Source organism: Miscanthus floridulus, chromosome 13, assembly GCF_019320115.1.
Source record: "Miscanthus floridulus cultivar M001 chromosome 13, ASM1932011v1, whole genome shotgun sequence".
Classification (NCBI taxonomy): Eukaryota; Viridiplantae; Streptophyta; class Magnoliopsida; order Poales; family Poaceae; genus Miscanthus; species Miscanthus floridulus.
In genome coordinates this window covers 1628414-1655036 of record NC_089592.1, presented here as the reverse complement: position 1 = coordinate 1655036, position 26623 = coordinate 1628414, and the positions used below count along the sequence as shown (strand labels likewise).

Sequence of the window (26623 nt, the reverse complement as noted above, 5' to 3'; positions counted from 1 at the left end):
CACTTCCTCCTAGTGAAGAACAAGCGATGGCATGCAGGATGAAGCCGTCCGGCATCGGAAAACCCAGCAGTAGCAGTAGCAGCTGCGATTCACGGCTGGCTGCGCCCTGCAACCCTGCGTATACGTATGGTCTCTGAGCTGTGCTGCCTCTCCTCTGTCTGCCCTTGACCCCCTGCCATGTTGGCGTCACAACTCACAAGGCCGGCCATGTTGGCTTTAGCTGGAGCCCGTACCATGGCCATGGCCTCCGTACGTACACTCCCACCACGACCAGCTGCAAAATACTCCGATCCTGCGGTGCATACATGGTGCGCTTGTCACCGGTCAGCAAGTAGGTGTACCCATTAAAACTGCATTATTGTATATGCGTCTTCTTCGTTTCAAAAATTATTGAGCGTCTAGCCTAGTGTATGTAAAAACATCCCCTTCCACGCGAGATTATTTAGATGTCGTAAAAAAGAACCAGGGTCACATCAAACTACTTCTCTGAAACAGGGGCGGATCTGGCACCGGTCAGTCGGGGCTCAAGCCCTCGCTACCACCGCCGGAAGTCTGGAGCATCTCTCAAGTCTCCGATACAAGTTTGTAGTCATTGGAGTTTAGAAGAATGAGCTAAATAATTCAGCATACGTTTGCTCGTAAACGATCATAAATTTTCAGTCGGAAATAGTGTTTTTCTCTCACATCAAATCAGCCAGCAGTAAATAATTCACGATATGATACGGCCTCCCGAACAGGCTGTATTCCTTGCATACGTTTCTAGATCTGCCACTGCCTGAAGGTTGATCGGAGGTTCATAGCTGGTTCTGATACTGTAACGACAGTGTATATGGGCCCGTTAGAACCTCGTTAAATAATAGAGCTTCTTCATTAAAAAAAACAGTGACGGGCACACCATCAAATATAGTACACTTGTAGATGCATGCACTCCACAAAATAGTGTTAGCAGCACTAGTGATGATTAGCAAAAATTGATAGACTTGACAGGATCCACTAGCCATAGATCTAGCATGTATAATGATATTTGTGATAAATAGCAAGTCCTAGAACATGAACTAGTATGAGATTTATAGATAGAGGGAGAGAGAGAGGGGGTTTGGAGGTGCAAACCATCGGCAATCTTCGTAGAAGACGAGCTAGTCATAGGGTTGCTTGTCGATGGCGCGGTGAAGGCAGGCGGTGAAGGCGTGGTCGCGGTGGCGACGGTGCATAGGCGGCGGTGGGCGGTGGCGGAGCTTCCCGTCGCTGGCAGCGCCCCCTCTCTAGATCGGCTAGGGTTAGGATGTCTGTGGGGTGTCTGGCGGCTCAGGTGAACCTCGTCCCTTGTGCCTCGACCCCAACCTCTCTTTTTGTGGTGTTGTACAACGGAGGCCCACCAACCATGGAGCGGTTGGACGCCTCCGATCAGGGCGTAGATCCAAGGGCCCAATTAACTTATTGGCGAAGATCAATCTAAGGGCAGTCCCAATGGTGCATTGATGATGGTTTCTATCCTCATTAAATGACTTGTCACGTAGGCAAAATGCTGACATGGCAACGTAATTAATGAAGAAAGAGAGCAAAAATCATAGAAATGGTTTCTTCATGAAGAAACCAGGTCTACTCTTGACCCAATACACCAAGAAACCATGAAATCACCATTGGGGAGAAACCACCAGTTTCTAGGGAGCTCGTGTCGCACTCTCATTGGAGGAAAAGATAGAGTTGAGAGAGAGAAAGAAAAAATAGTTATTACTCATAGAAACCATGGGTTGGAAAGCAGTACTTTTTTAGTGCAGTGTCCTATGTTATAGAAACTACTAGTTTTTTTTTCATTAGGACTGCCTAACAAGAATGTCTATTTCCAAGACTACCGAGACGAGGAGAAGGATGAGAAGGCGGGCAGGGAGTACGAGAGATTTGTCTTTGGGGAGAGAGGCCACAGGCCCGGTCTCTACTCTCTTGGGGTCTGGGTAGTAGAGGAGGAGAGTATATTCAGGGAATCCAAGTCCCCATGGCATAACGCAAAATGGGCATCAGTTTGAGGCATGGCGTCGACACTTGGTTGGCTGCGTCACTGCAACCGGAATCATGGGTTTCCTTGTACCCGTACAAATCTCTCTGGCCGCTACAACGCAAACCGCCTTTTGAGGCAGCCAGCAGGCACAGACAGCCTCTCCTCTCACCCGGGCCGGGGGCCGGGGCTCTCCCCATCCCCAAGAACCGTCAACCCAACCAACCCAGCAACATGCCTCCTAGCTCCTTGTTACAAGTTCCTATGGACTTATGTTAACACCCTATTGCTGTCTAGGCGCTCGTGGGGTTTAGGAGAACGAGAGGGTGATTATGTTACTAGGATTTGCATTGATTGGGGAAACCGTACCAATGCAAAGAGCTGGCATGTTGTACGTGCTACCTTATGTTATTGTTTGCCTTTGCCTTTGCCTTTGGCCCTCCCAAACCCATCTCATGATAAACAAAGTATTCTCTCTAATCGCAAATATATATCTTGCACACTACATCTACCGCCATGTTCGAGACGCGGGGATTTTTTTACTTCAGTCCTGTATTTTTCTCTGTTAAACTGAACTTAAAATTTCTTTATGATTCTCGTGAAATAATCAATACGTTCCAAATAGACCCTAATAAGGCTTTATTATTTGGTGCATCTCCAACTTCGAGAGGGGCATCGGTTCTAGAGTTTATATTATGTGTTTGAATCAACCATGTTTAAACTAGCTAATTCTGTCTTGAGTAGAAAGAAAAAAGATCAACCAAACACCTAGGTGTACCCACAGGTCCAGTCTTGGATATAGCATCACAATATAATATTGGGAATTGCCTTAATTAGGACATCAACACGGGGTCTTCAATGCCGCACTTTGACTAATAATATCTGTCTAATAATTCTTTTAATATCGAGTTATATACTATAAGAATGCATTCTATTGATGAATATACATCGACACAATCTTCAACACTGCACTTTGACAGATAATTTCTATAAGAATATGTTGCTTCAAATAGAAAAGGATATATATTACTCCATGAAAGTATGTTCCATGATAAACAAAGATATATATATATAAACATCGTCATGTTATCGATTTATAAAATTCTTTAGCCACTAATTGTCAAAACTATCACCTTATATACTTTTTTAGCCATTAATGGTCAAAACTAAAAAAAAATAACTTAGGACAAAGCTAAGTGGACTTACATTTAGGATTAGAGAAAAGTATAATATATATAATGCAACTTGCTTCCCTTCATTTGGGTTTACTTGCCACTGACAATTCTAAATACCATAACAACTATGATAACATTTTTTAACTTAAAATTTATATACTTCAAAATAATATCTAGTATTAGCGCGATGAATCATATAATATGAAAATTTCAAGCATCTAAAAATTTTATGTAGAAAAAGGGCATGGCCAAACATGCTATATTAAAAATATGGTGACAAGTACACTCAACATAGGACAGAAGTACTCTCTCTCCGTTCTAGACTGTAAGTCGTTTATAGATGCATAGTAAAAATTATGAATTTAGAAAAAGACAAACAATTTTTAATTTGGAATGGAGGGAGTAGTCCCTATCTGATGGCTAGAAGCAGTACTAATTAAGCAAAGCTGATCAATAGATGGATAGTCATGTTTAAATATATGAATTGTTACCTGCATAGCATCAGTAATGCCGAGACTGACTTGACCAGACCGGAATACTACAACAAACAGACTAGTCCACTGTAGGACATGCATGATGCCCGGCCGTGGCCGTGGTTGACCGGTAGGCTCCACGCTACTCATCATGCCCGGCCGGACCCCGGATGATATGCATATGCATCACAGCATCAATTAATTCCTTGCCTTTATTGCATTGTGTCCTCTCTCCTACACATCTCCTGGATGATCGTCTAGCTTTAATGACTATAAATAAATTTCTAAGTGTAGAGAGGCTTAGGAAGGATTCCATACTTCCCCGACGGACAACCCCTGACACACAGTAATTTATTTGCATGTACATACTGTTTGTTTGGCTGTGGTTTGTCGTAAACTATCGTAAATTTCCAGCTAGAACAGTATTTTTCTCTCACACAAATCAGTCAGCCACGAACCAGTAATAATACGAACCAGTCAACCGACTGATCTTTTGGTGCATATATGTGTCCAGAGTAAGTACAACTCTGCCGCCCGCGCCCCCCCCCCCCCAAAAAAAAATGTATCATTCTAGCTATGAAGTCTAGAACGATTTTTGGGGAGAAGGGTGTAAGTAGTAGATAGCTAGCATCTGTCGTCAGTTAGTTACCTAGTAGATGATGCATGCGTGCGTCGATCTCGGAGGAGACTACTTGTTGGGACGCTTGCACTGTACATTTGTACCACTCCTGCGTGTCCACTCCACTGTGTCGTCGTCGTCGTCGTATGCGGTAGCGCTATTCGATCTGGGAACAGCTGGGCATTGATTCGCGTAGTACTGGAATATGATGCTGTCACACGGCGGTTTGTTCCATGTTCTCCCAACATTTTGGCCGTTGCATGACTTCCATGTCGATCGATCGATCTCTGCTGTTTCGAATTAATGCAGGTGTTGTTGTTCCTGCCACACCCAAGGAAGGAACTCAAAACATGTGCATGCATGTTGAGTCCAAGCTAGTTAGTATGGTTGGTGGATGCATCAAAGAACCAGCATGCACATCCACACACTAGTTGTGTGGGGTTCGAGCTGTGTCCACGCAGGGCCCTTGAAGCCTAGGGGCCCAATCTCAAGTATGTAAGCTAGTTGGCAATACTCTGATATAATAGGAAATATATATATATGGCCTATAGGAAATATCAGGCGCGTAAGAAAGAGTCTGTCGATTTCTCTTCCGTCGCGGCCGCTCTCCTTCGTGGTTTTATCGCGGCGCGCCTTCGCGTCTACCGTCCGGCGTCACCGTCGCCGATCGGCCGTGCGCAACGCACTGGCTACTCCGCTTGCTCGCTCCATAACTCTGTTCCCAGCCAAGCGAGTACGACACTACGACTATACGAGACGTCCTTGCGTCTAGACATGTTAAGGTAAAGTGTCGTGCCCAATTGCCCCTATTCCCTAAGCCCCTTTGTTGATTGTTTAATCAATGTTTAATTTGCCTAATTGTCTTTGCTCCTTGTCGTTATTCTTCAGAATATAAGACTCAGATCTAATTTGGGATTGGGGAATTCCTAATGGCGCAGGGCAGTGAATAATTATCATCTCTGTTCTCCACTTGTCTCTCACCAAAAAAATACTTGGTAATTTCCTAACACTCATTTTTATTTTAACGTTAAACTGAATCTAGTATTTCTAAAATTCCAGTGTACTCGTGTTGACAAATGGCACGTATTTATATAGAAGTGAAAAAATAGAGATGAATAGAATTTTTATGCATATTATTATAATTATAATGAGGGTCCATCTCTCATGCTTTGCTCCAGGTCTATAAATTGACAGGACCGGGCATGGCTCTACCACCAAGTGTAGTGTTAAGAACACATGGCAAAAAAACAAAAAAAACACGAGTAAAATGATATGACATGTTAGGCATGTTGTTCTATGTGTGCGTAGGTCGGCTCGGCTGGCTCTTATTGAGCCTTGACTACTGAAGCAAAGTTTTGGGGTCGATGGTTGCCTGCTGTCTACACACACTAGCAGCATGCATGCATATACAGTGTGCAGCTTTGGTGTGGTAGAAGGCTGCAGCATCAATGCAATGCTATGATATGGTACTCTTGTACTCACTCCGTCCAGAAAAGAATACAATTCTAACACAGTGTCATGGTTTGTATTATAGATAAAAAAAAGTATCAATATTTATGGTATCGAATAAATATCATTAGATTAATTACGAAATATATTTTTTATAATAAATTATTTTAGAGCCGTAAATGTGAATAGTATTTACTAGAAATTTAATCAAATATAAACTATTTTTGCTGAAACGCGATACATATAGTTGCATTGAGTGAGGGAGTAGTCCGTAGTCCAGCTGCAGTAGTACCGCCATGGCATGGATGATGGATGCAACGGAACAGAGTCGCTAGCTCTAGCTGTAGCTGGCCATGCATGCATGCATAAGGCTGTCATGGAGTGGCTGCACTGCAGCTGCCAAGCCCAACTCATCAGCTGCTATGCTAGCTAGGCAACGATATGATCGATCGATTGCATACATGATGAACATACTCTCTCGGTACGATCGATCAAGTAGTACAGTAATCCCTCCACGTCTACCCAAGATTGTAATTCTCGTTCGATAAGTAAAATAACTTAAACTTTGACTAAATTTATTCTTTTTTTTAAAAAAAAAGTCACTAACATTCGTGATACAAAATAAGTATCATTGAATTCGTTATATGATATATTTTTATAATAAATTTATTTAGAGACATAAACATTAATACTATTTTTTATAAATTTGATCAAACCTGAACTCCTTTACCAACACGAATCCCATTCTTTCTTCGCTGAACGGAGAGACAGGAGAGAGAGAGAGTATATGGTCGACGACGAGACGAGAGACGACGACGGAGCTGAGCGAGTCCTCTGGCTATCTGAGTCGTATCGTATCATTGATCATCCAGCACAGTAGTATCCCTTGCATTGCTATAGTGAGTAGTATCTGACCTAGGGTAGGTTTGCGGGGAAACTCATGATGCGTGCCTCTGCAGAGCTGCTACACGTACTTTGCAATCGATATAGGAGTATACGACTGCATTTCATGAATAATGATGATCCATGCTAGCTGCTGCGTCCGTCAATCAAGATCATCATATCGGCAGCTAGCCTTGCAAATTACAAGGATTACTGCATTTGCATGCTGTGACTGCTGACAGAGCGGCGCACTGCTGCACTCTATGACCGGTATCTCCAAGAGTTTGTCAAATTTTACTTGTTAAATCTTATGATTTACCAACTCCTAAAATTATATGTTAAATAAAAAATAATTCATCTCCAAGAGTTTGGCATTTTTGACTTGGTAAAATAAAAAAATCCGTTAACAAAACGAAGAGGCCCGCTAAGCGAACGAAGAGCCTCGCTAAGAAACGAAGAGCCCCGGATGCCAAGCCGTATACGTGCGCGCATATTTGCGCGCGGATGGAAGATTTGCCAAGTTGCTATTAATGCCAAGTTGTTTTGCCAAAATGTTGGAGGCTATTTTTTCTTGTTTTGTCAAAATTATATGGATGTCAAGTTGAGATAGCAAGCATCTCCAAGAGTTTGTCAAATTTTACTTGGCAAATCTTGTGATTTGTCAACTCCTAAAATTATATGTCCAGTAAAAAAACAATCCATCTCCAAGAGTTTGGTATTTTTGACTTGGTAAAATAAAAAAACCCGTTAACAAAACGAAGAGGCCCGCTAAGCGAACGAAGAGCCCCGCTAAGAAACGAAGAGCCCCTGATGCCAAGCCGTATACGCGCGCGTATATTTGTGCGCGCGGAGGGAAGATTTGCTAAGTTGCTATTGATGTCAAATTGTTTTGTCAAACTGTTGGAGGCTATTTTTTCTTGTTTTGCCAAAATTATATGGATGCCAAGTTGAGATAGCAAACTCAGCATCTCCAAGAGTTTGTCATATTTTACTTGGCAAATCTTGTGATTTGCCAACTCCTAAAATTATATGCCAAGTAAAAAAATAATCCATCTCTAAAAGTTTGGCATTTTTGACTTGGTAAAATAAAAAAAACCCGTTAACAAACGAAGATGCCCGCTAAGTGAACGAAGAGCCCCGCTAAGCGAACAAAGAGCCCCTGATGCCAAGCCGTATACACGCGCGTATATTTGTGCGCGCAGAGGGAAGAATTGTCAAGTTGCTATTGATGCCAAGTTGTTTTGCCAAACTGTTGGAGGCTATTTTGTCTTATTTTGTCAAAATTATATGGATGCCAAGTTGAGATAGCAAACTCTTGGAGATGTTCGGTTGCTAAAAAAATATGTGTTCAGTATGACTTTATTTTTTTTTTAGTACGGAGGAAGTATATACGTACTACAGGTTTCGTAGCGTGTCAGCGGGTGCCAGGCCCCCCTCCCTCCACCACTGCTAATGAGCCACGCTATCATTGGCTAGCGAGAACTAGGAAATAGAGGAAGAAAGAAGCTGTCTTTTTTAACCAAAACCTATATTCGTATCACTATCAAAAGATATAAAGAGATTTTTGGAGTTGCTCTAAGATCTCGTCCAAAACTTTCTGCAACCCTGGAAAGATCTATAGCTGACTAGTTGTCGATCTATTGGTTGCTAAGGTAATATGTGTTTAGTTAGATTTAAGCGTAAGTCACGTTTTTCAAATACTCTATCAGAATAATATTCAAAATCGACGTAGTAAGATGAGTTTTTAAACTTTACACGTGTATTCTTGTCACACAAGCGCTCGTGGCCTAATGGATAAGGCATTTGACTTCTAATCAAAGGATTGTGGGTTCGAGTCCCACCGAGCGTGTAGTTTTTTTTGGTCCTCTGCTTCTAACGCCCTCACCCTACTCTGTTTCTTCCATATTCGTACGGAAGCTTAGTTTTTTTTATAGGCCTTTTTTTGTTGTAACGCCCTCACCCTACTCTGTTAGCTTAGTTTTTTGAATCCATACATAAACAAATTTGTAAGGAACTCATTCTTTTTTCCTTTTTTTTTTTGTTTTTTGCCTTCTATCTAATTCTGACGAGAACACGGCTACATATGATTCGACGAAGACATATCATTCCAAAGCAGACCACACTCCTTATCAGAATCTGGCTCACTAGCTGACAACAAATATGTAATACCAAAATCTGGGTGACCAAATTTATCATCATCATCAATCAATACAAACACAAAAAGAGAGAGAGAAAATGTGTATGAGCAAAAAGAATTGGCAACTACACCAACTCGGCTTCCATCCATTTGTCTAACAACTCAACTATTCGGTAGGAGCCCGTCCTGTCATCTCTGATGATCGATGGATTCTGAAACGGCTAGCTGTTAGCTCGATCAGATATTCAGATCAGATGTGTATATCATGTTGGTTTATTCCTTTCCTTTCTCTATTACTAATATTAATATCACCGACGATATGATATGACCAAGAAGAAGAGCTGCGGCAGCATCTCCATGCAGCAGCAGGAGCAGCAGCTATATCTTGTCGCCTTGCTTCTCGGCCGTGAGCGGCAGCATCTCCAATCGGCCTCTAGGCGTGCGCGGCCCCCCGCCGCTAGTTGCCACGGTGGCCTGATGCTGCGAGATGAGGTGCCTGACGTAGCCGTAGAAGGTGCAGCCGACGAGCGTGACGGCGCAGCCGACGGCGTTCATGGCCGAGATGGGGTTCCGGAAGATCATCCACGACACCAGCACCGCCACGGCCACCTTGAGGTTGCCGGCCACATTGAACGTCACGGCCGTCGTCGAGTGGATCACGTAGAAGATGGAGAAGTTGAGGCAGAAGGCCAGCACCCCTGACGTGACTATGATCGCCAGCGCTGGCCCCACCGACTCGTACGTGTAGAGCCAGCTCACCACGCCGCTGCCCTCCAGCACCATGGCCGGCACTGACAGGATCATCGTCGCAAAGGGAGCCATGTAGTACACCGTGTTGATGCTGCACACACAGTCACACACACATACAAAAACATATTAACCTTCTGTCTATCCATGGAAACTCAATCAAGCAGTAAATGTAAATCAAGATCATATCTTTTACTATTACAGTAATCTACACTATACCTGTCGAATTTGTATCCATGGAGCAGTGACTCTGCCAAAATGGTCTTTGTGGATGTGGCCAGGCAGCCCACCATGGCGGCGCAGAAGCCAAACGTGTTGAAGCTTAGCTCCGTTACAGAAGTCAAGAGAATGCCTCCCACTATAGGGACCAAAGAAGCCCAGATGCGCCATTCGAAGTATTTCCTCCACACCAACCACTGAAGAATCACTGCATCTCGTCTCAATGGAGGAGAAGAGATTGCATTGGTCAGAAATTATCATCATTCTGCAGGAATTGCAGAACAGGAAAATATAGGATGACAAGATAGATCATTGTAAAAGAAACTAACCTGTCGTTGCAGGAGTGAAAGACTTTATGGTCTGCATGAAGGAGACTGGGATGTACCGCAGGCTCACATTCCCCAGCACAATGTTTATGCAGAACACAAATGACATTGGGAATATCCTTCTCCATCGATCCTCAGAGGTAACCTCGATCAGCGGCTTTGTTTTTAGAACTTTGATTGCGATGTAGGCTCCGATAGAAGAGCATATGAAGTGGACGCACGACACCGTCAGAGGGAACTTGAACTCCAGTTTCTGCAAAATTTGGCCTCAACATCGTCAAGTCCATGCCTTTGTGCCAAGCAAGCGGCAATGGCAATGACAACTACTAGTGTCATTAACTGTCCCTTTCCAACATCAGAGCAACAAAAGATAACTCAAATCAAATAAATGGAAAGGGAGAAACAGAAAGCTTCTTCTTTAAGGATCTCTCTGACACAGAGCACATGTTAGCAGAGGAGTTTCTTAAAGAACACAACAAGCAGATTTCTACTTTCTAGGCATATATATATTTACAATTGTGCTAGTTCACATGACAAATCATCTCATAAATACAGAATCAATTAATCCATCTCATTACCAAGCCAGCGTGTCAAGTCAAGAAATAAGCAAAATATTTCAAGAGAGCTTGTTATGGTGGGCAAGGTATAGCATAAGAGGGATAAGCCAGGCGACAAGGCAAGTGGCTAAGGCCACGCCAAGGAGCCGGCTGGGATAAGTTGTTAGCATAACTAGAGTTAGTTAGTCATTTGATTTATTCCCTAAAGAATAGGAAGTTGGTTATTGAGTCTTGTATAAGTTAAACAGTTTACTTCTAATACGATTCAGCCTGGGATTGAGACTTATGTCTCCCTTGGGCGCCTGGCCTCACTTCCTATTCCCCGTCATCTTATTGTCGTAGCCGCAACCCTAGGCGCCGAGCACGGCGCCGTCCGTTCGTCGTCGCGTGTTCAAGCCACGGCCCCCAGTCCATCACCGGTACCCCTTCAGGAGCACTATCTCCAACAGAGCTCCTCCTCAAGAAACAGTCTCGGAAATTAGAAGCTTGAAGGGAAATGTTAAGGCTGCCAAAGTCAAAGATTATCCTAGACGGTGACACTCCATCAAATCCAGAGTCAGTGTGACAGAATAAGAACCTTGCTGCTCATTCCAACAACTTTAAGTAAACCACAATCTTGAGGAACATGTACGGTTGCAAACTATAGTACATACTAATATACTATATACCTACCTCTGGTCTAAGAAATTAGATAACTGCACAAAGGTGCAATCTGGATGCTTTTGTTAACCCTGCATCCATTTTCATTTTGCTTTCTGTTTTTTGTTTATGATGGGAAAAATGGCAGAATATACATAAAGGTCACAAGGTTAGTGCTATGGTTTTCACTTTTCAGAAATTCGAATGCACAAATGTTGTTTCTAGGACTACCATAATTACAATTAAATCTGGAGAGTGGACGCCAAACTTGTGTTCTTGATTGAGGAAAGCTTTTTCAACTGTACCATATGCTAGAATGGTTGTCAACAAGAAAAAGGGCCCTCATTTGGGCCATGTTCCCAGCACGGCGTTTACATTCTGTCACTCTCAGTTAACTCTAAAATTCATCAAGACTGTTAACTCTGAAATTTATCAGGACAGTCCCTTAATTGTCCATTCCCAATCGGAAAACCCTACTGTTCTCCATCATTAACATCCACCAGTTGAAGTAATTCTCAGACAAACAAAAAGATGATTCCTTATAGTTTCTGCCAAAACACTAGACAAGACGACATCATCATGGGCGATTAATCTGCACCCATGGAACGATGTGAGGAAGACGAAAACTAAAAAGAGGCAAAATCTCTGGTACGAAAGGTGCAACCTTTCGTCCTGTACACACGGATCCACCCCTAAATTCCCTTGAATATAACACAACTATATACACGATCATCTCTGGGAATTGAATTGAAACAAACAAACAAAACTGATGAGGAAAGAAAACCCAAGAGGAAGGGATGGTGGGCGTGACGGACCTGGAAGATCCACTTGTTGATGATGATGACGGTGACGTTGAATCCCCACCACTGGAGGATGGCGAGCACCGCGCGGATGGTGGCGGCGTTCCCCATCTTGGCGTCCTCCATGGGAAGGGATAAGGGAAACGCCCGAGCCCAGCCGGCCGCCGAAGCAGGCAGGGACGGATCGGAGGAAGGAGACAAGTGAAACCGGCCGGCGTTCCTCTTCTCTTCTCCTCTTCTCTTCTCTTCTCTTGGCGTATATAATAATTATATATTTAGTATGTATTAATTAATCGAGCAATCCGATATGAGAAACTGCTCCGCCCAGTGATCCAACCATCCATTAACCACAAAGGCTCCTCTCTTTTCTTGTATCTATCTAGGGTCCGAGCAGGCAAGATCGAGGTGGCTTAGAATAGAAGGTACAGATGGATAGGAGGCGACATGAGGAGGAAGAAGAAGGCAAGAGGAGAGCGGAGGGAGGCGGAAGACGAGTTGAAAGGGGCCGGGGGAGGAGGCGAGGGGATATTCTGTTGCTTCCCTTGGTTTGGTTTTAGGTTGGGAATTCAGTTGGCGTGGTGATGCGATTAATTTTCGATTTCTCAATTCTCCGTCAACCGATGATGTGAGGCGACAAAAGTCGAAGGTGGTGCAAGTGCAGAGAGTTGCCTGTTGCCACGCGTTACGTGTGCCTTCTCTGCCCTCTTCTGTCCCCCTGTGCCTTTTGCCCTTTGCTACTCCTGCAATCCTGCTCCCTTGCCTTCTCTCTTTTTAGAGGGTTTTTTTTTTTGGACGAAAGTGAAAGCTGCAGCAGGTCATCTCATTTGTCTCCGTTAACTGTTTTGGAAAATGTGTGACAAGAAGACTCTAATCACAGTTTTGCAAAAATTTATGTCAAATTTGTAAAGAGAAGCCGAAAAAAGTTCACAGCTCCACCCATCGAGTAAGAAAATGGCTCTGGCTCCTCAAAGCTTTTTCACGCGGAGCCATTTCATAGATTCAAAGCCGGAGCCGCTACATAATAAGCCTTGACAAACGAGAACTTAGTTTTGTCCCATTCGATGTAAGGAACTTGGGCAGGCGCTTCGTTTGGACTAACGACTATATTATATTATTATATATATTGTTATATAGGTTATCCTTCCCACATGCGCGCGCACACACCCAAATTCTCAACCATGCAATGCAAAGTCTCGGTACTTTCAACGGTAGTATGACTACGAAGGAAACAACTCCCGCCATCTCCTCTTGTCTAACTAATTTAGGCACAAGCAGGGTACGATGCATTGACACCAGGGTTCTCAGGCCTCCTGGATCACCATACTACCAAAGCCATCACGATTGAAACAAATCCACGACATGAATACGACACTTCAAAAAAAAATGATGATGTATAATTGTTCAGTTATCACACAAGTTCTCTGCCTAAAGGGTTCAATCAGATTATATATATATAAATAATAGCAGTAACAAACTTTCACAGACATCGATGACAGGCTATGCAAAAGTATGTAAGAAGAGCACACATTGTTTAACAAAACCAAAACAAGTAACAGACATGTACATATCATCGATAAAAGCGATGTCAACATGGGTGGGTGTCAGTGTTACCACTTACCATCAGGTAAAGGGCAGACACAACATAACAGCACAAAAACTTACTCGAAATAGTCACAAGAATTCCAGGAAGAAAATAACAGGACAGGAAATCAACATCAGCAGTTCATCCGCAGGGACCAAAGTGTGCATCCACACGGATGCCACCATCTCGTCTTCACCAGCCAACAGGACATTTCCCCATGTGTACACAACCCATCCTCCGATTATTCAAGCTGTCAAGAGTAATGTATACCCCCTTCAGAGGGACCAAAGAATCATTTCCTTTCTTTTACCCTAGTAAGCCTGTGAAACCTCATCCACACCGCTGCTACTTATTTTTCTGGAGCAGCAGCTGCATGCACCTTTGGCCTTTTGGCATCAGGAACACGCTTGGCCTTCTGCAGGATCGACTTCTCATACCTCTCCATCCCACGTGCTGACCTCCGCGCATTACACAACATGCAGTACCAGTTACCTCTCGGGATACATTCGAGCGGCGGAGTCGTGCAATAAATGTGATAAGCATCATCACAGCCATCACACAATACTATTTCTTCATCATCCTTGTTTCTGAAGCAGCGTCTGCACAGGCAAGACGGGCAGTACCAGCATGCTAGATTCTTCTGCTTCTCACTTGCAATCTGGCTTTCTTTCATGCACAGGACATGATAGAACTTGTAAGCACAGTAAGGATGGCCGCATACCAAGAACTTCCTGTTCTCATCTTCACATGTGCCACAATGCTTGCACAAGTTTGCTAGAGCAGTTGTTGAGAGGTCCGGTTCACTGTCTTCATCCATGCTTGACACTGAGCTCTCCTGCGTTTTGATGGCCAAATCAGGTTGGATAACATCTTCAGCGGGTTCTTCTGGCTTCTCCACCACGAGCCACTCGCATACATCGCAGCCTTCATGTGATCTGCCATTGTTGTTATTCTTTGAAGGTCCGTCTAATCCAACACAGCTGGGACAGTACCATTTTGCTTGGGCCTCTTCATCAATGGCAAGCTTGAGACATGAAACATGGTATGCAGCTTCACATCTATCACAGATAATTCTTCCTTCGCTGTCTGCCTTTCCGCCACAATCCTTGCAAATTCCATCCGATCCAGATGTCCCAGTTTGTTTGGGTATCGTAGAATGGCCAGAATCGCAAGGGGGGGTCAACTCCCTTAGGGCTTTGTGGGCGCCACCACCCAAATTTGTTTCCTAATAAAGAGTGCAGTTATTAATGAATGGGGTTTAACAAATCCTAACAACAAAACAATGGTCAGCAGACATGTTCATAGCACACCACTCACCTCTATCCTGTGTTCAGCCACATCAATTTCTGAAACGCCAGAAGCCTACAAAGAATATTTCTATAAGCAATGACCAACATAAATGGAATGATTTCAACAATACAACGCCCTGAATCAAAATCTATGGCTATCACCATAAATTATGCCAACGAAGCACCAACAGAAAACTCATGTTACCTGCTTTTGATGAGAAGCTTGTGAAATCAGTGAGAGACTGCTTGCCAGACCAGCCATTTGTTGGCCAACATGTTCAATCTTCTTCCATATCTAGATAATAAACAAATATACATACATATTAGAAGAAACAAACAGCATTGATGGTATGTTTTCAACTGCATGTTTATGGTGTTTGGTACATGAATAACAGCAAACAAAAGAATTTACAGATGAGAGAAAAATGGAAAAACAAATATCAGAGGACCTCTTTGGCCATTGAGATATATAGGAGGTACTAACACATAAACCAAATCTAACTGCTTATTCCTTGGCCCCAAAAATATTAAGATAACTTTCCTGATTTTGCCTTCTTTCATTTAAGAACAGCAGTGAACAAAGTAAATAAATGCTTCCTCACAATACATGGATTGAAACATACTTATTGAGTAGTTGTGTATGGCAGCGTGATGCAACCCATGTCCGATTTATGTGCATTCATGACTACCATCACCTTGTGATTCACTTCAAGAGAGAAGTCCAAGGGAGTTGGCAAGGTGAGGTCAAGGGCAGCGGATGACACGGGCGGCGAGGAACAGAGCACAGATTCATGAAGACCAAGACAACAGATCCCTTCCCACGAGAAACAGCTATTAGATGTCCTTTATTGGAAAAGGAGGCAATAGATCTCTGATTGGCCTCAAGCCAGTAGAGAAATATGGCTATGAGGTTACATATACGCCCTTTTGGTTGAGCATACCTATTCCAGCTACAGTGGCATTGGAAAATGGTTCTGATGTTTGGAATTTGGATGGTTATTAGAAGAATTTGCAAGGGCCAACCCATGCGCTGGGAAAAGGGACCGAAACAGGCAGCGAATACAGGAAGAATCATTCCTAACTATATGACCTTTTGAATCTATGTAGTCAAACAGACAAGCAAAAGGGACAGGTTTCAAATTTTGGGCATTGAAATAACCTACCATAGGCTCTGAAGTAGAACCACAGCTACATCTTTTTCTATATCAGAGAAAACAGCACAGGAAAAAAAAGGAATGAGGCAAACAAACAAATAGGTACCTGTTTGATATCATGGTCAAGCAGCGCAGGGTTCTGTGCATAATCCCCATTTCTCATCTTGGCATCAATTATTTGCAAACCAATCAGGTCATCAGGCTTATTGACATGGAATGTTGCAACTAGCAGATCACACAGCATGGCAAACTTCTCGGAGATTAGAATGTCAAAGAGAGCTTTATGGCACATCGCCTTGTTGGCTTCCAAAGATGCAGCTGTTCCATCTTCTAACTGAACCAAGGCACCACTATTCTCTTCAGAATGTACAGCTCCAACAGGGTCCTCTCTTCCTGCTCCTTGGCCGTCAGCTAAGTTCCCCTGGTAGATCCAGAAAACAAAATAGAAGCTTTTGTTAGGGTGAAGTGAAAAGGTACCATTACGCGAGGTCGGCATGCACAGGTTATGTTGAATCTGAAGGACTGGATAGATTACTAACATGTTCTGTGGGCTGGCAACCATTATATCTGAGAGCATCTCGGATGCAGCTCTGAATCCCTCCGGAGCCCAGGTTCCCAGCAGTGGATTGCAGGACGCCCTCCAGCGTGTCCCTCCAGCTTCTCCAGCACCTGTCCAGGTTTTGGCGCCCACCTTGTTGGGAACTGGTGGCGTGCACCACCGCGCTCATCTTATTCTGCACAGGGGAGAAAGCAGGGGAATAAATGACAAATCTCGAGAAGCAAAAGCCATGACTGACCGATAATTCGGCACCCAAGAAGACGCATGCACGCCCAAGAAGACGAGTGCCAGCATTACAGGAAACCCTAGGCTCGAGAGCAAACGCTGCGACATAGAAAGGGAATCTCGCAAGACGGAACCGAAATCTGGCGGCATATGAACGAAATCTACGAGTAACTGAAGGCACCGCGAGGCTGGAGAGACGCTCGCTCTAGTAAAACCCATGTCGTCGTAGTAGCAAAGAACGACGAGTTGGGGGAGGGGGGGAGCTAGGGTTTGGAGGGGAATGCGTACCTTGACGGGGTCGGGGCCCGGCGTGACGGCGCTGTGACCGGCGTTGGCGCCGGTGCCGCGGCGGCGTCTCTTGTAGGTGAGGACGTTGGATGGGTCCAGGCCTTCCGAAGCGGGGAGTTTGGTAGGGCGGCCTCTGGCGGCGCCGTCGGAGGCCATACGCGGGCAGCTAGAAGAGCGTGTCCCGGACCCAAGAAACGACGGCGAGATGGCGAAGGGGAAGCGCGAGGAGGGAAGAGGGTTGGAAGGCGGCGCGAGGAGTTGGAGAGGGCTAGGGTTTGAAGGGAATTTAGAGATCTCGGTCAGGCAAGCCGGGGAAGGAAACGCACGCCGGAGGGGAGGAGCGGGACGAGGGTGGGGTGGGACTGTGGGTGGGAGTGGGGAGGATGAACCGAAGCCGAAGAAGCGGTTGTCCAAAAATTGGAGGAGCGGGGAAAACTAGCGAGGGAGCCAAAACCTTGTCTCCCACAAGTTGTAGAAAACTTCCCCTCCTCTTCTCATCTCCACCACATACAACCTCCTAGGTCACTGAATTAAGGTTTGAGCCCATTCGCGTGTCCTTAAACCCGGCTTATCCGCTTCTTTTTTTATCTGGAACAGTGTTTTTTCTCACAAATTCCTCTAGAATTCCTCCAAACCATCTAAATTCCTCCAGAACCATACCATCCGAACGGGGCCTTTGATGATACTAAATCAAGCTCTGTTGTCATCGAATTAAGGTTCACTGATGCTCTGCCGCTATTGGGTTGAGGTTTGTCTAGACGACATGGGCCACCGCCAATGACGGATGAACATCTGCTGCCGCCACAGAGTTATGGTGCAAGGCGAGCCGAGCACCAGCAAGGGAAACAACACCCCCTTGGAAGGTCGCCTTGCGTTGCTTAGCGAGACAAGGTGAGAGGCGGAAGAGGATCCAAACATCCCTAGGTTTACGGAAGAACAAAGACAAGGAAAGCACTTGAGTGAAGCGACGACCAGAGGCGCGAGGAAGAAGAAAGATGAGGGATGGATAATGTCTATAAGTTTAGATGTCACTACATGGTATGTTTTTTTTATCTTCCTTAAATGTTAGCGAGCATAACGACAATTAGAATTTAGGTTCAATGACAACATAACGACAAACGACATATTAGGCATTAAGGAATAAGGATCGTATGCATAATGAAAAGGGCTCCAAGTCGATAAGGAGAAATCGGATGTGCAAGCTGTATTCATAATGATTATCGTTACAAAGTGGATCCATGATGAGGTACTCTCTTTTTAATTAATGACTACTATATGTTCGGGCGAGGGAGTCCGAGCCTTGGTGGGTCGTCCCTTACAACAAGGTGAGGTAATTGCCACGTCTACCCCTCCATTCCGAAGAGTAAGAACTTTTACCATATTGACCATACATATGAATCAACAAGCATCAAGAATCTAAACCAATATAAGATGCGAGGGTGTGTTGATGTTTCACCACTGATAGCCTGCCACGGGGTCCCTCGGGTAGTATGTTCAGGCTTCAGCGTATGCGGAACTCGATGGTTAACACAAGAGACAGTCGATTTATCCTGGTTCGGACCCTCGATCTTTAATCGAGTAATAGCCCTACGTCCAGTCAGCGTTAGCCTTTGCATTGGATTGATTGTAAAGTATTGTGTTGTACCATTGTCTAACTCCCTGTCTCTAGGAACCCTGCCCTCCTTTATATAGTCAGGAGGTCAGAATCCTAGTCGGTTTACAATGAGTTCCTAGTAGGATTATAGAATAATACTTCTACTAAGATTACAGGGGAAGAATCCTAGTTAGATTAGATCCTCTCCCTTCCTTACGGGGTATTCCATGGGTCCCGCACCGACAAGCCCCCAGCACTTCATGGTTGAGTTCTAGAAGCCTCGTCTTGTTCTTTCAAGTCTTGTCGAGCAGGAACAAGCGTCGTTCGAGTGCTTTCTTGAGCGAAACCGTATAGCGCTTCGTGAGATCTTCGCGTGGTGTGTACCTTTTTGAAAAAAAAGTACTCCCATTTGGGTGTAGCCCCCGAGCCTATTGCTGTTTGGCACAAGGAGCTGGAGGGTCTTGTCTTGAAATTGCCCTGATTCTTCGTCGAAGGGCTCCTGAGCATATACCCGGGTTCTTTGTTGAAAAAGAGCTCGGGTATAGCTATGTCCGGGTTCTTTTTGTCGTGTGGCCTTGAAGTCGTCTGTCTTGAAGAAGTCTTCTTAGTGATGTGCGCTTTTTTGAATGAAAAAGTGCACTCATTGAGTGTAGCCCCCGAGCCTCTTGCTATTTGAAACAAAGAGTTGGAGGGTCTTGAATCTGAGTTGTTCAAAAGAACTGAAAACCTCTCCTGTTGCAGCCCCCGAGCATATATCCGGATTCTTTTGTTTAGAAAGAACTCAGATACAGGGTATTGGCATATTCTCTGGTAGTCTACTATTGTCAGATGTAGTTGTATGGTGGTGGTTGAGTGTAAATGTTGTTTGTTCACGAGTTGTACAGTGTTGGTATATTCTTTCGAATATGCTTGTCCTTGAGTACTATTCCTTCATGCCTGAGTCCTCTTTCATTGAATTCTGTCTTTTCACTGTGTCCTTTGTTAGGTTTATTCCGCTGGTGCTCCTGGTCTATGTGCACCACTTCTTTGGCCTATAAATATCCTCCTCCTGTGCTTGTTTTGATTCATCGAACATTTTTGTTGCGTGGTCTGAAGTCTCCGTAGTCATGAATATGGTAGTTTGCGAAGTAGAGCAGCCCCTGGGCGTATTTTATAGTTCTTGTGTATCTTGCCATAGCTGGAGGGAGTCTTGTGATAGGGATTAGAGGTAGGCTAATCCCGCAGCAGCATTATACTTGGAAGTACGTGGCGGTAGTTGGAGGGAGTCTTGTGATATGGGATGCGATCCTTCATCTGGTAGTTCTGGGTTGATCCTCGTCGCCTGCCCTGAGACTGTCTGGTGCAGATCAACACCATATCCAGCATCACATCGGTCTTGGGTAGACAGATGCCTGCTGGCCTTCTCTGCTCCATGTTGTCCCGCCGTACTGCTGATTTCCGCCTTGGATGCACTGCGTCCATCCTTTGAAGAAAACAGTGTAGCCGAGGGCGGTTTGTTCTACCGAGTAGCAATTTGGAACACGTAGTCGTTCCAGAGCTTAGCCGTGTTCGGGTTCCTCTTTGCTACTTTGCTTGTCGTGGTACCGAGTTCGTTGGGTCTTGTAAGATGTGTAATCTTCTATTTTTTGAAACCAGTTATAATGGAAAGAATCTTGTCTTTCGAGTTGCAATTCTTCATTCTCCTGATGTCCCGGCTGTTGATGAGATTTCCGAGTTCTTTCTATAAGGACCGGGTTGTTGCGCTCCTTGTGAGGTAACCCTTCTTTGCTTTATTGTTGATGAGTTCTTTTTGTGGTAATATGATAACTCCGCCATGGTGCTGGATGGATAAGTCTGAAATCTACCCGTTGAACTGTACCGTTGTGTGGATTTGAGCCATCCATCATTTTAGCTGCATCGGTAAATGGACCATTGCGTCCTCATGCCGTGTTAAAACGGGCCTGGTGGGCCTCATTTTTACCGGCGTAAAATCTATTTAAAGGCCTTTCTCCTCCTTTTCTTTGGTGCCCTGCCTTTGCCTTGAAACCCTAGCCTTCGAAACTCCGTCGTCGCCATTGCCGCCGTCATCTGAGCTCTGCCTTTCTGAGCCTTCTCTATTCTTAGTGCCCCATTGCTTTTGCTAGTACATGGGTAGGAAGAAGTCGACGAGTAAGTCCCAGGCGAGCTTTGTCGACGAGGAAGCATCGCTCTCCGTCATTGAAAATCAAGAATTCATGGTGATGAGGGCTGCTTAGAAGATCTGGCCGGCTCCAACAACAACCGAAGATCAGCTTCGCGACCTTATGAGTGATGGCCTGATTCAGAGCAAGGGTATTACTGATTGGAGAGCTCCAGACGAGCATCGGGTCCCTGCTCTAAGTCCTGGTGAGATTATTCTTTTTGTCTCCTTTATCCGTGCCGGTCTCTGCCTTCCTGCTTCTGCCTTTCTTCACCGATTTCTTAACTATTTTGGGATTAGCCTGAACCACCTTGCTCCCAATGCCGTCCTTCATCTTTTTGTTTTCGTTCATCTTTGTGAAACCTTCCTTGGAATTACTCCTTCTCTTTCTCTCTTTCATTACTTCTTTCGCCTGAATCCACAACCCCACCGTGATGACACCAATGTTCTTGGTGGCTGCAGGATTCAGTTTCACTAGGGTCTTAAGATCAAATTCTTTGACTATGACCTGGTTGATTCTGTGAGGGATTGGTGTACTGATTGGTTCTATGCCGCCAACTTGATTCCCCCCCTTTCTGTTCATTCTGGATCTGGTCCCTTGGTTAATGACCGATGGGAAAAGAACCCTGTGACAGCGGCTGAGCTCCAGATGATCCAGCCGTTTCTTGAGAAGATTTGCACTCTAAAACAGCAAGGCTTGACTGGCTTCGGGATTATTTCTAGTTTTCTTCGCCGCTGAGTTCAACCTTTGAAGGAGCGAGAACATTACGGTTTTGAGTACTCTGGGGCAGAGGACCCTTCTCGTATGGTCCCTGCCCTTGAGTTGACTGATGAAGAGGTGCTTGAGCATCTTCAGAAGATGCTGAAAGGAGTAAGCATTGTCCCACTTGCTGTCCTTGAGTACAGTTGAAAGGTCCTAATATGGCTAGAGGGGGGGGTGAATAGCCTATTTAAAATTCTACAAATCAATTAGAGCAATTTGATTAGTAAGACAAATAGCGTAATGCAAACTTGCTCTAGCTCTACAAGGGTTGCAAGCCACCTATCCAACAATTCTAGTTGCAATGATAGCTAGACACACAACTTGCTATGATACTATTCACTAAGAGCTCTCAATCTTTCTACTCTAAAGAGCTCCACTAAGCAAACTTAAATAGCAAAGCAAGCTCTCAAATCTAATTACACTAAAGAGCTTGCTACAACTAGTTTGCAAGAATATAAACAAGTGAGTAGGATGGTTATACCGCCGTATAGAGGAATGAACCAATCACAAGATGAAGATCAAGCCAATCACCAGGAGAATGCAAATGAAAAGAGACAACCGATTTTTCTCCCGAGGTTCACGTACTTGCCAACACGCTAGTCCCCGTTGTGTCGACCAACACTTGGTGGTTCAGCGGCTAAGAGGTGTTTCACAAACCTCGTCCACACGATTGGACACCGCAAGAACCTACCCACAAGTGAGGTAACTCAATGACATGAGCAATTTACTAGAGTTACCTTCCGGTACTCCACCGGGGAAGGTACAACTCCCCTCACAATCACTAGAGATGGCCATGAACAATCACCAACTCGTGTCGATCCTCCACCGCTGCACCAAGCCATCTAGGTGGTGGCAACCACCAAGAGTAACAAGCGAAATCTGCAGCGCAACATGAATACCAAGTGCCTCTAGATGCAATCACTCAAGCAATGCACTTGGATTCTCTCCCAATCTCACAAAGATGATGAATCAATGATGGAGATGAGTGAGAGGGGTGAAAGGTCCTAATGGCTAGAGGGGGGGTGAATAGCCTAATAAAAATTTCTACAACAACACTTAACCAAATGGTTAGACAATTATGAGGCGAAGCGAGTGTTGCGCTAGCCTACTCAAAATGCAAGCCACCTACCACAATTCTAGTTTAGATAGTGTCAATTCACACACGATCAATGACACTACCCTATGTTAGTGTGCTCTCAAAGGCTAACTAAAGAGCCACACCAACCAAGCATGCAAGCTCTCACAACTAGCTACACTAAAGAGCTTATCAACTAGTTTGCGGTAGAGTAAAGAGAGTGATCAAGAGGGTTATACCGCCGTGTAGATGAATGAACCAATCAATCACGAAGATGAATAACAATGATGACCAATCACCTCGGAATCAATGATGAACACAATGATTTTTACCGAGGTTCACTTGCTTGCCGACAAGCTAGTCCTCGTTGTGGCGATTCACTCACTTGGAGGTTCACGCGCTAATTGGCTTCACACGCCAAACCCTCAATAGGGTGCCGCACAACCAATACAAGATGAGGATCACACAAGCCATGAGCAATCCACTAGAAGTACCTTTTGCCGCTCCGCCGGGGAAAGGTCAAGAACCCCTCACAATCACCACGATCGGAGTCGGAGACAATCACCACCTCCGCTCGACGGTCCTCGCTGCTCCAAGCCGTCTAGGTGGCGGCAACCACCAAGAGTAACAAGCGAAATCCATAGCGAACCACGATCACTAAGTGCCTCTAGATGCAATCACTCAAGCAATGCACTTGGATCACTCCCAATCTCACTATGATGATGAATCAATGATGTAGATGAGTGGGAGGGCTTTGGCTTAGCTCACAAGGTTGCTATGTCAATGAAAATGGACAAAGATATGAGCCACAGCCGGCCATGGGGCTATAAATAGAGCCCCAATCAAATAGAGCCATTATACCCCTTCACTGGGCAAAACGCACTCTGACCGGACGCTCCGGTCATACTGACCGGACGCTGGCCCTCAGCGTCCGGTTGCCCGATGGACGCCATGTGTCATCACCTTCAAACATTGTTCGTCAGATTCCAACGGCTACGAAGCTGACCGAACGCTCCAATCAAAACTGACCGGACGCTCAAGCCCCAGCATCTGGTCGTTTCCAGTAGGCTCCCCGAGGCATGTTTTTTCGACCAGACGCGTCCGGTCCACCTTGACCGGACGCAGACCAGCGTCCGGTGCTCAACCCTACCTACTGTGCTGTCTGACAGCTCGACCGGACGCAGCCTTTCAGCGTCCGGTCGCTGAGTGACCCAGCGTCCGGTTAGTAGACCGACGTCAGCATCATTTCGACCAACTCCATTTCAACTCTAACTTCTTCACCCTTGCTCCAATGTGCCAACCACCAAGAATTTTGCATCCGGCGCAATAGAAAATAGACATTTCATTTTTCCAAAAGCGCCGAATCCCGCCGAGCAAGCTCGGCAGGAGGGAGAGAGGGACCCAAACCCATCTCAACCCTACAAACACCTTGTGCACATGTGGTAGAATATTTTCACAAATATTATCAAGGGTGTTAGCACTCCACTAGATCCTAAATGCATATGCAATGAGTTAGAGCATCTAGTGGCACTTTGATAACCGCATTCCGATACGAGTTTCACCCCTCTTAATAGTATGGCTATCAAACCTAAATGTGATCACACTCTCTAAGTGTCTTGATCACCAAAACAAAATAGCTCCTATGGTTTATACCTTTGCCTTGAGCTTTTTGTTTTTCTCTTTCTTCATTTCAAGTTTAAGCCCTTGATCATCGTCATGCCATCACCATTGTCATGCTATGATCTTCATTAGCTTCTTCTACTTGAAGTGTGCTACCTATGTCATGATCACTTGATAAACTAGGTTAGCACTTAGGGTTTCATCAATTCACCAAAACCAAACTAGAGCTTTCAAGGGGTTTGGCTAAGCTCACAAGGTTGCTATGTTAATGAAAATATGCAAGAGAGTGAGCTTGAGCCGGCCATGGGGCTTAAATAGAAGCCCCCATGAAATAGAGCCGTTGTACCCCTTCACTGGGTACTGATCGGGGTGACCGGACGCTGGATCCAGCGTCCGGTCGCCCGATGTGAGCCACGTGTCATTCTGAGTTAAACCTGAGCCGCCAGATCTCAACGGCTATTAACTGACTGGACGCTCCGGCACAAGTGACCGGACGCTCAGACCCCAGTGTCCGGTCATTTCCAGTAAGCTCCCAAAACCGTCTTTTACCGACCGGACACATCCGATCATGCTTGACTAGACACAGACCAGCGTCCGGTGCTTAACCCTAGTCACTGTGCCATTCGACAACTCGACCGGACACAGCCCTTCAGCGTCTAGTCGCTGGGAGATCCAGCGTCCGGTCAGTTGACCGATGCCAGCATCTTTGCGACCAACTCCATTTCACTTCAAACTTCTTCACCCTTGCTCATGTGTGCCAACCACTAAGTGTATCACCTTGTACACATGTGTTAGCATATTTTCACAAATATTTTCAAGGGTGTTAGCACTCCACTAGATCCTAAATGCATATGCAATAAATTAGAGCATCTAGTGGCACTTTGATAACCGTATTTCAATACGAGTTTCACTCCTCTTAATAGTACGGCTATCTATCCTAAATGTGATCACACTCACTAAGTGTCTTGATCACTAAAATAAAATGGCTCCTACATTTTATACATTTGCCTTGAGCCTTTTACTTTTCTCTTTCTTCTTTTCCAAGTTCAAGCATTTGATCATTACCAATGTCATGATCTTCATCATTGCTTCATCACTTGGAGTAGTGCTACCTATCTCATGATCATCTTGATAAACTAGGTTAGCACTTAGGGTTTCATCAATTAACCAAAACCAAACTAGAGCTTTCAATCTCCCCTTTTTGGTAATTGATAACAACCCTTATACAAAGATATAAATTAAAGTTCATTTGAATCCATGTTGCTTGCCCAAGCATATTTACCATGTGTAAAGGATATGGACAAGTTTCATGAACTCCATATGATAGCAATTGCTCCCCCTACATATGTGCTAAGAGTTTGGATTGAAGCTTTGCACATATGATTAGATAGGAAATATAGGAGACAATTTCTACCAAATGATGCTAAGGTATAAGAGATGGACCTTTGAAGCGTGATACCAATCGGAGTGCACCAATATACCATTCTTAGCACCATTAGTAACTAGACATACATGAAAACTAGAATACCTCATGAGATCAATATTACAAGCAAGGGTCTAGTTTCCATAGAATGAACATAGGTCTAGTTACTTTAGTTTATGCATGCTAGTTTTTCATTTCAACATTCAAACCTACAACTAGCATACACCACACAAAGCATGGATATTGAAAATTAAAATGTATGCCATGCAAGCAATCATATGTAATGAACATTCAAATTCACCATACAAGTTCATGAGCTTGCTCCCCCTATTTGTATGCTCAAAATTTTAATTGATCCCATTCCTTTGTCATATTTTATCTCTCCCCCTTTGTTTCTTTGTTGTCTTTTCACTATCTTTGTACACTATTTCTCCCCCTTTGTCATCAATGACCATAAAGGCTTAAAGTATAGATAGGGGTGACCTCAAATTATAGATATGTTGGGGTGAAACCATGTGAAATGAGGATCATTTTCCCAATTTGGTTCAATCTAGATTACTTGCAAAAGATATTTAACTCGGTTTGATCCAAGGACAAGCTTCTTCACACCTTCAATTAAGGGTTATCTTGTACCATGTTGAGTTAAACACTTATAGCTCATTTTCTAAATCAAACACTAGGTTTGCAAGCCCACAAACATGTCATATGCTACCACTAGATCATTTCAAACATACAAGCAATAGTGGTACCATACAAGCATCAAATTCATTTGATTTTCATGAATGAGCCTATTCAAATGTGAAATATGTCTAGATGCACTAATCATGTCCTTAGCAAGGATGTATGCCATGCCAATCAACTTTTACCTTTGATTACT

The 26623-nt window shown here is 44.4% G+C and overlaps 2 protein-coding genes and 1 non-coding gene across 3 annotated transcripts; 1 reads left to right on the top strand and 2 right to left on the bottom strand.

Moving 5' to 3' along the window:
• Positions 1-8367: 8367 nt before the first annotated feature.
• Positions 8368-8440, top strand: TRNAR-UCU (transfer RNA arginine (anticodon UCU)). Its single transcript has one exon. It is a non-coding gene; the product is annotated as a tRNA-Arg (tRNA).
• A 312-nt stretch (positions 8441-8752) lies between these two features.
• On the bottom strand, positions 8753-12711 carry LOC136500461 (UDP-galactose transporter 1-like). Its single transcript, XM_066495809.1, has 4 exons — positions 12032-12711; positions 10024-10273; positions 9695-9902; positions 8753-9569 (listed from the first exon to the last, which is right to left on the bottom strand). The coding sequence occupies exons 1-4, from the start codon at positions 12140-12142 to the stop codon at positions 9107-9109; spliced, it is 1032 nt and encodes a 343-aa protein (XP_066351906.1). The 5' UTR covers positions 12143-12711; the 3' UTR covers positions 8753-9106.
• An 832-nt stretch (positions 12712-13543) lies between these two features.
• LOC136500950 (PHD finger protein EHD3-like) lies at positions 13544-17502 on the bottom strand. The gene is made up of 6 exons (XM_066496425.1): positions 17114-17502; positions 16581-16775; positions 16148-16462; positions 15093-15182; positions 14916-14960; positions 13544-14823 (listed from the first exon to the last, which is right to left on the bottom strand). The coding sequence occupies exons 1-6, from the start codon at positions 17267-17269 to the stop codon at positions 13948-13950; spliced, it is 1677 nt and encodes a 558-aa protein (XP_066352522.1). The 5' UTR covers positions 17270-17502; the 3' UTR covers positions 13544-13947.
• Positions 17503-26623: the final 9121 nt, after the last annotated feature.

Bases quoted from the DNA above. Each gene is read 5' to 3' on its own strand.
- LOC136500461 (XM_066495809.1), bottom strand. From the start codon at position 12,142: ATGGAGGACGCCAAGATGGGGAACGCCGCCACCATCCGCGCGGTGCTC. The intron at 9,903-10,023 runs GTTAGTTTCTTT...GACGAGATGCAG, and splicing joins TTTCACTCCTGCAACGACAG to TGATTCTTCAGTGGTTGGTG. The intron at 9,570-9,694 runs GTATAGTGTAGA...CTGTGTGTGCAG, and splicing joins CATGGATACAAATTCGACAG to CATCAACACGGTGTACTACA.
- LOC136500950 (XM_066496425.1), bottom strand. From the start codon at position 17,269: ATGGCCTCCGACGGCGCCGCCAGAGGCCGCCCTACCAAACTCCCCGCT. The intron at 16,776-17,113 runs GTACGCATTCCC...TCCCCTGTGCAG, and splicing joins CGGGCCCCGACCCCGTCAAG to AATAAGATGAGCGCGGTGGT. The intron at 15,183-16,147 runs GTACCTATTTGT...TTTATTATCTAG, and splicing joins TTGACCATGATATCAAACAG to ATATGGAAGAAGATTGAACA.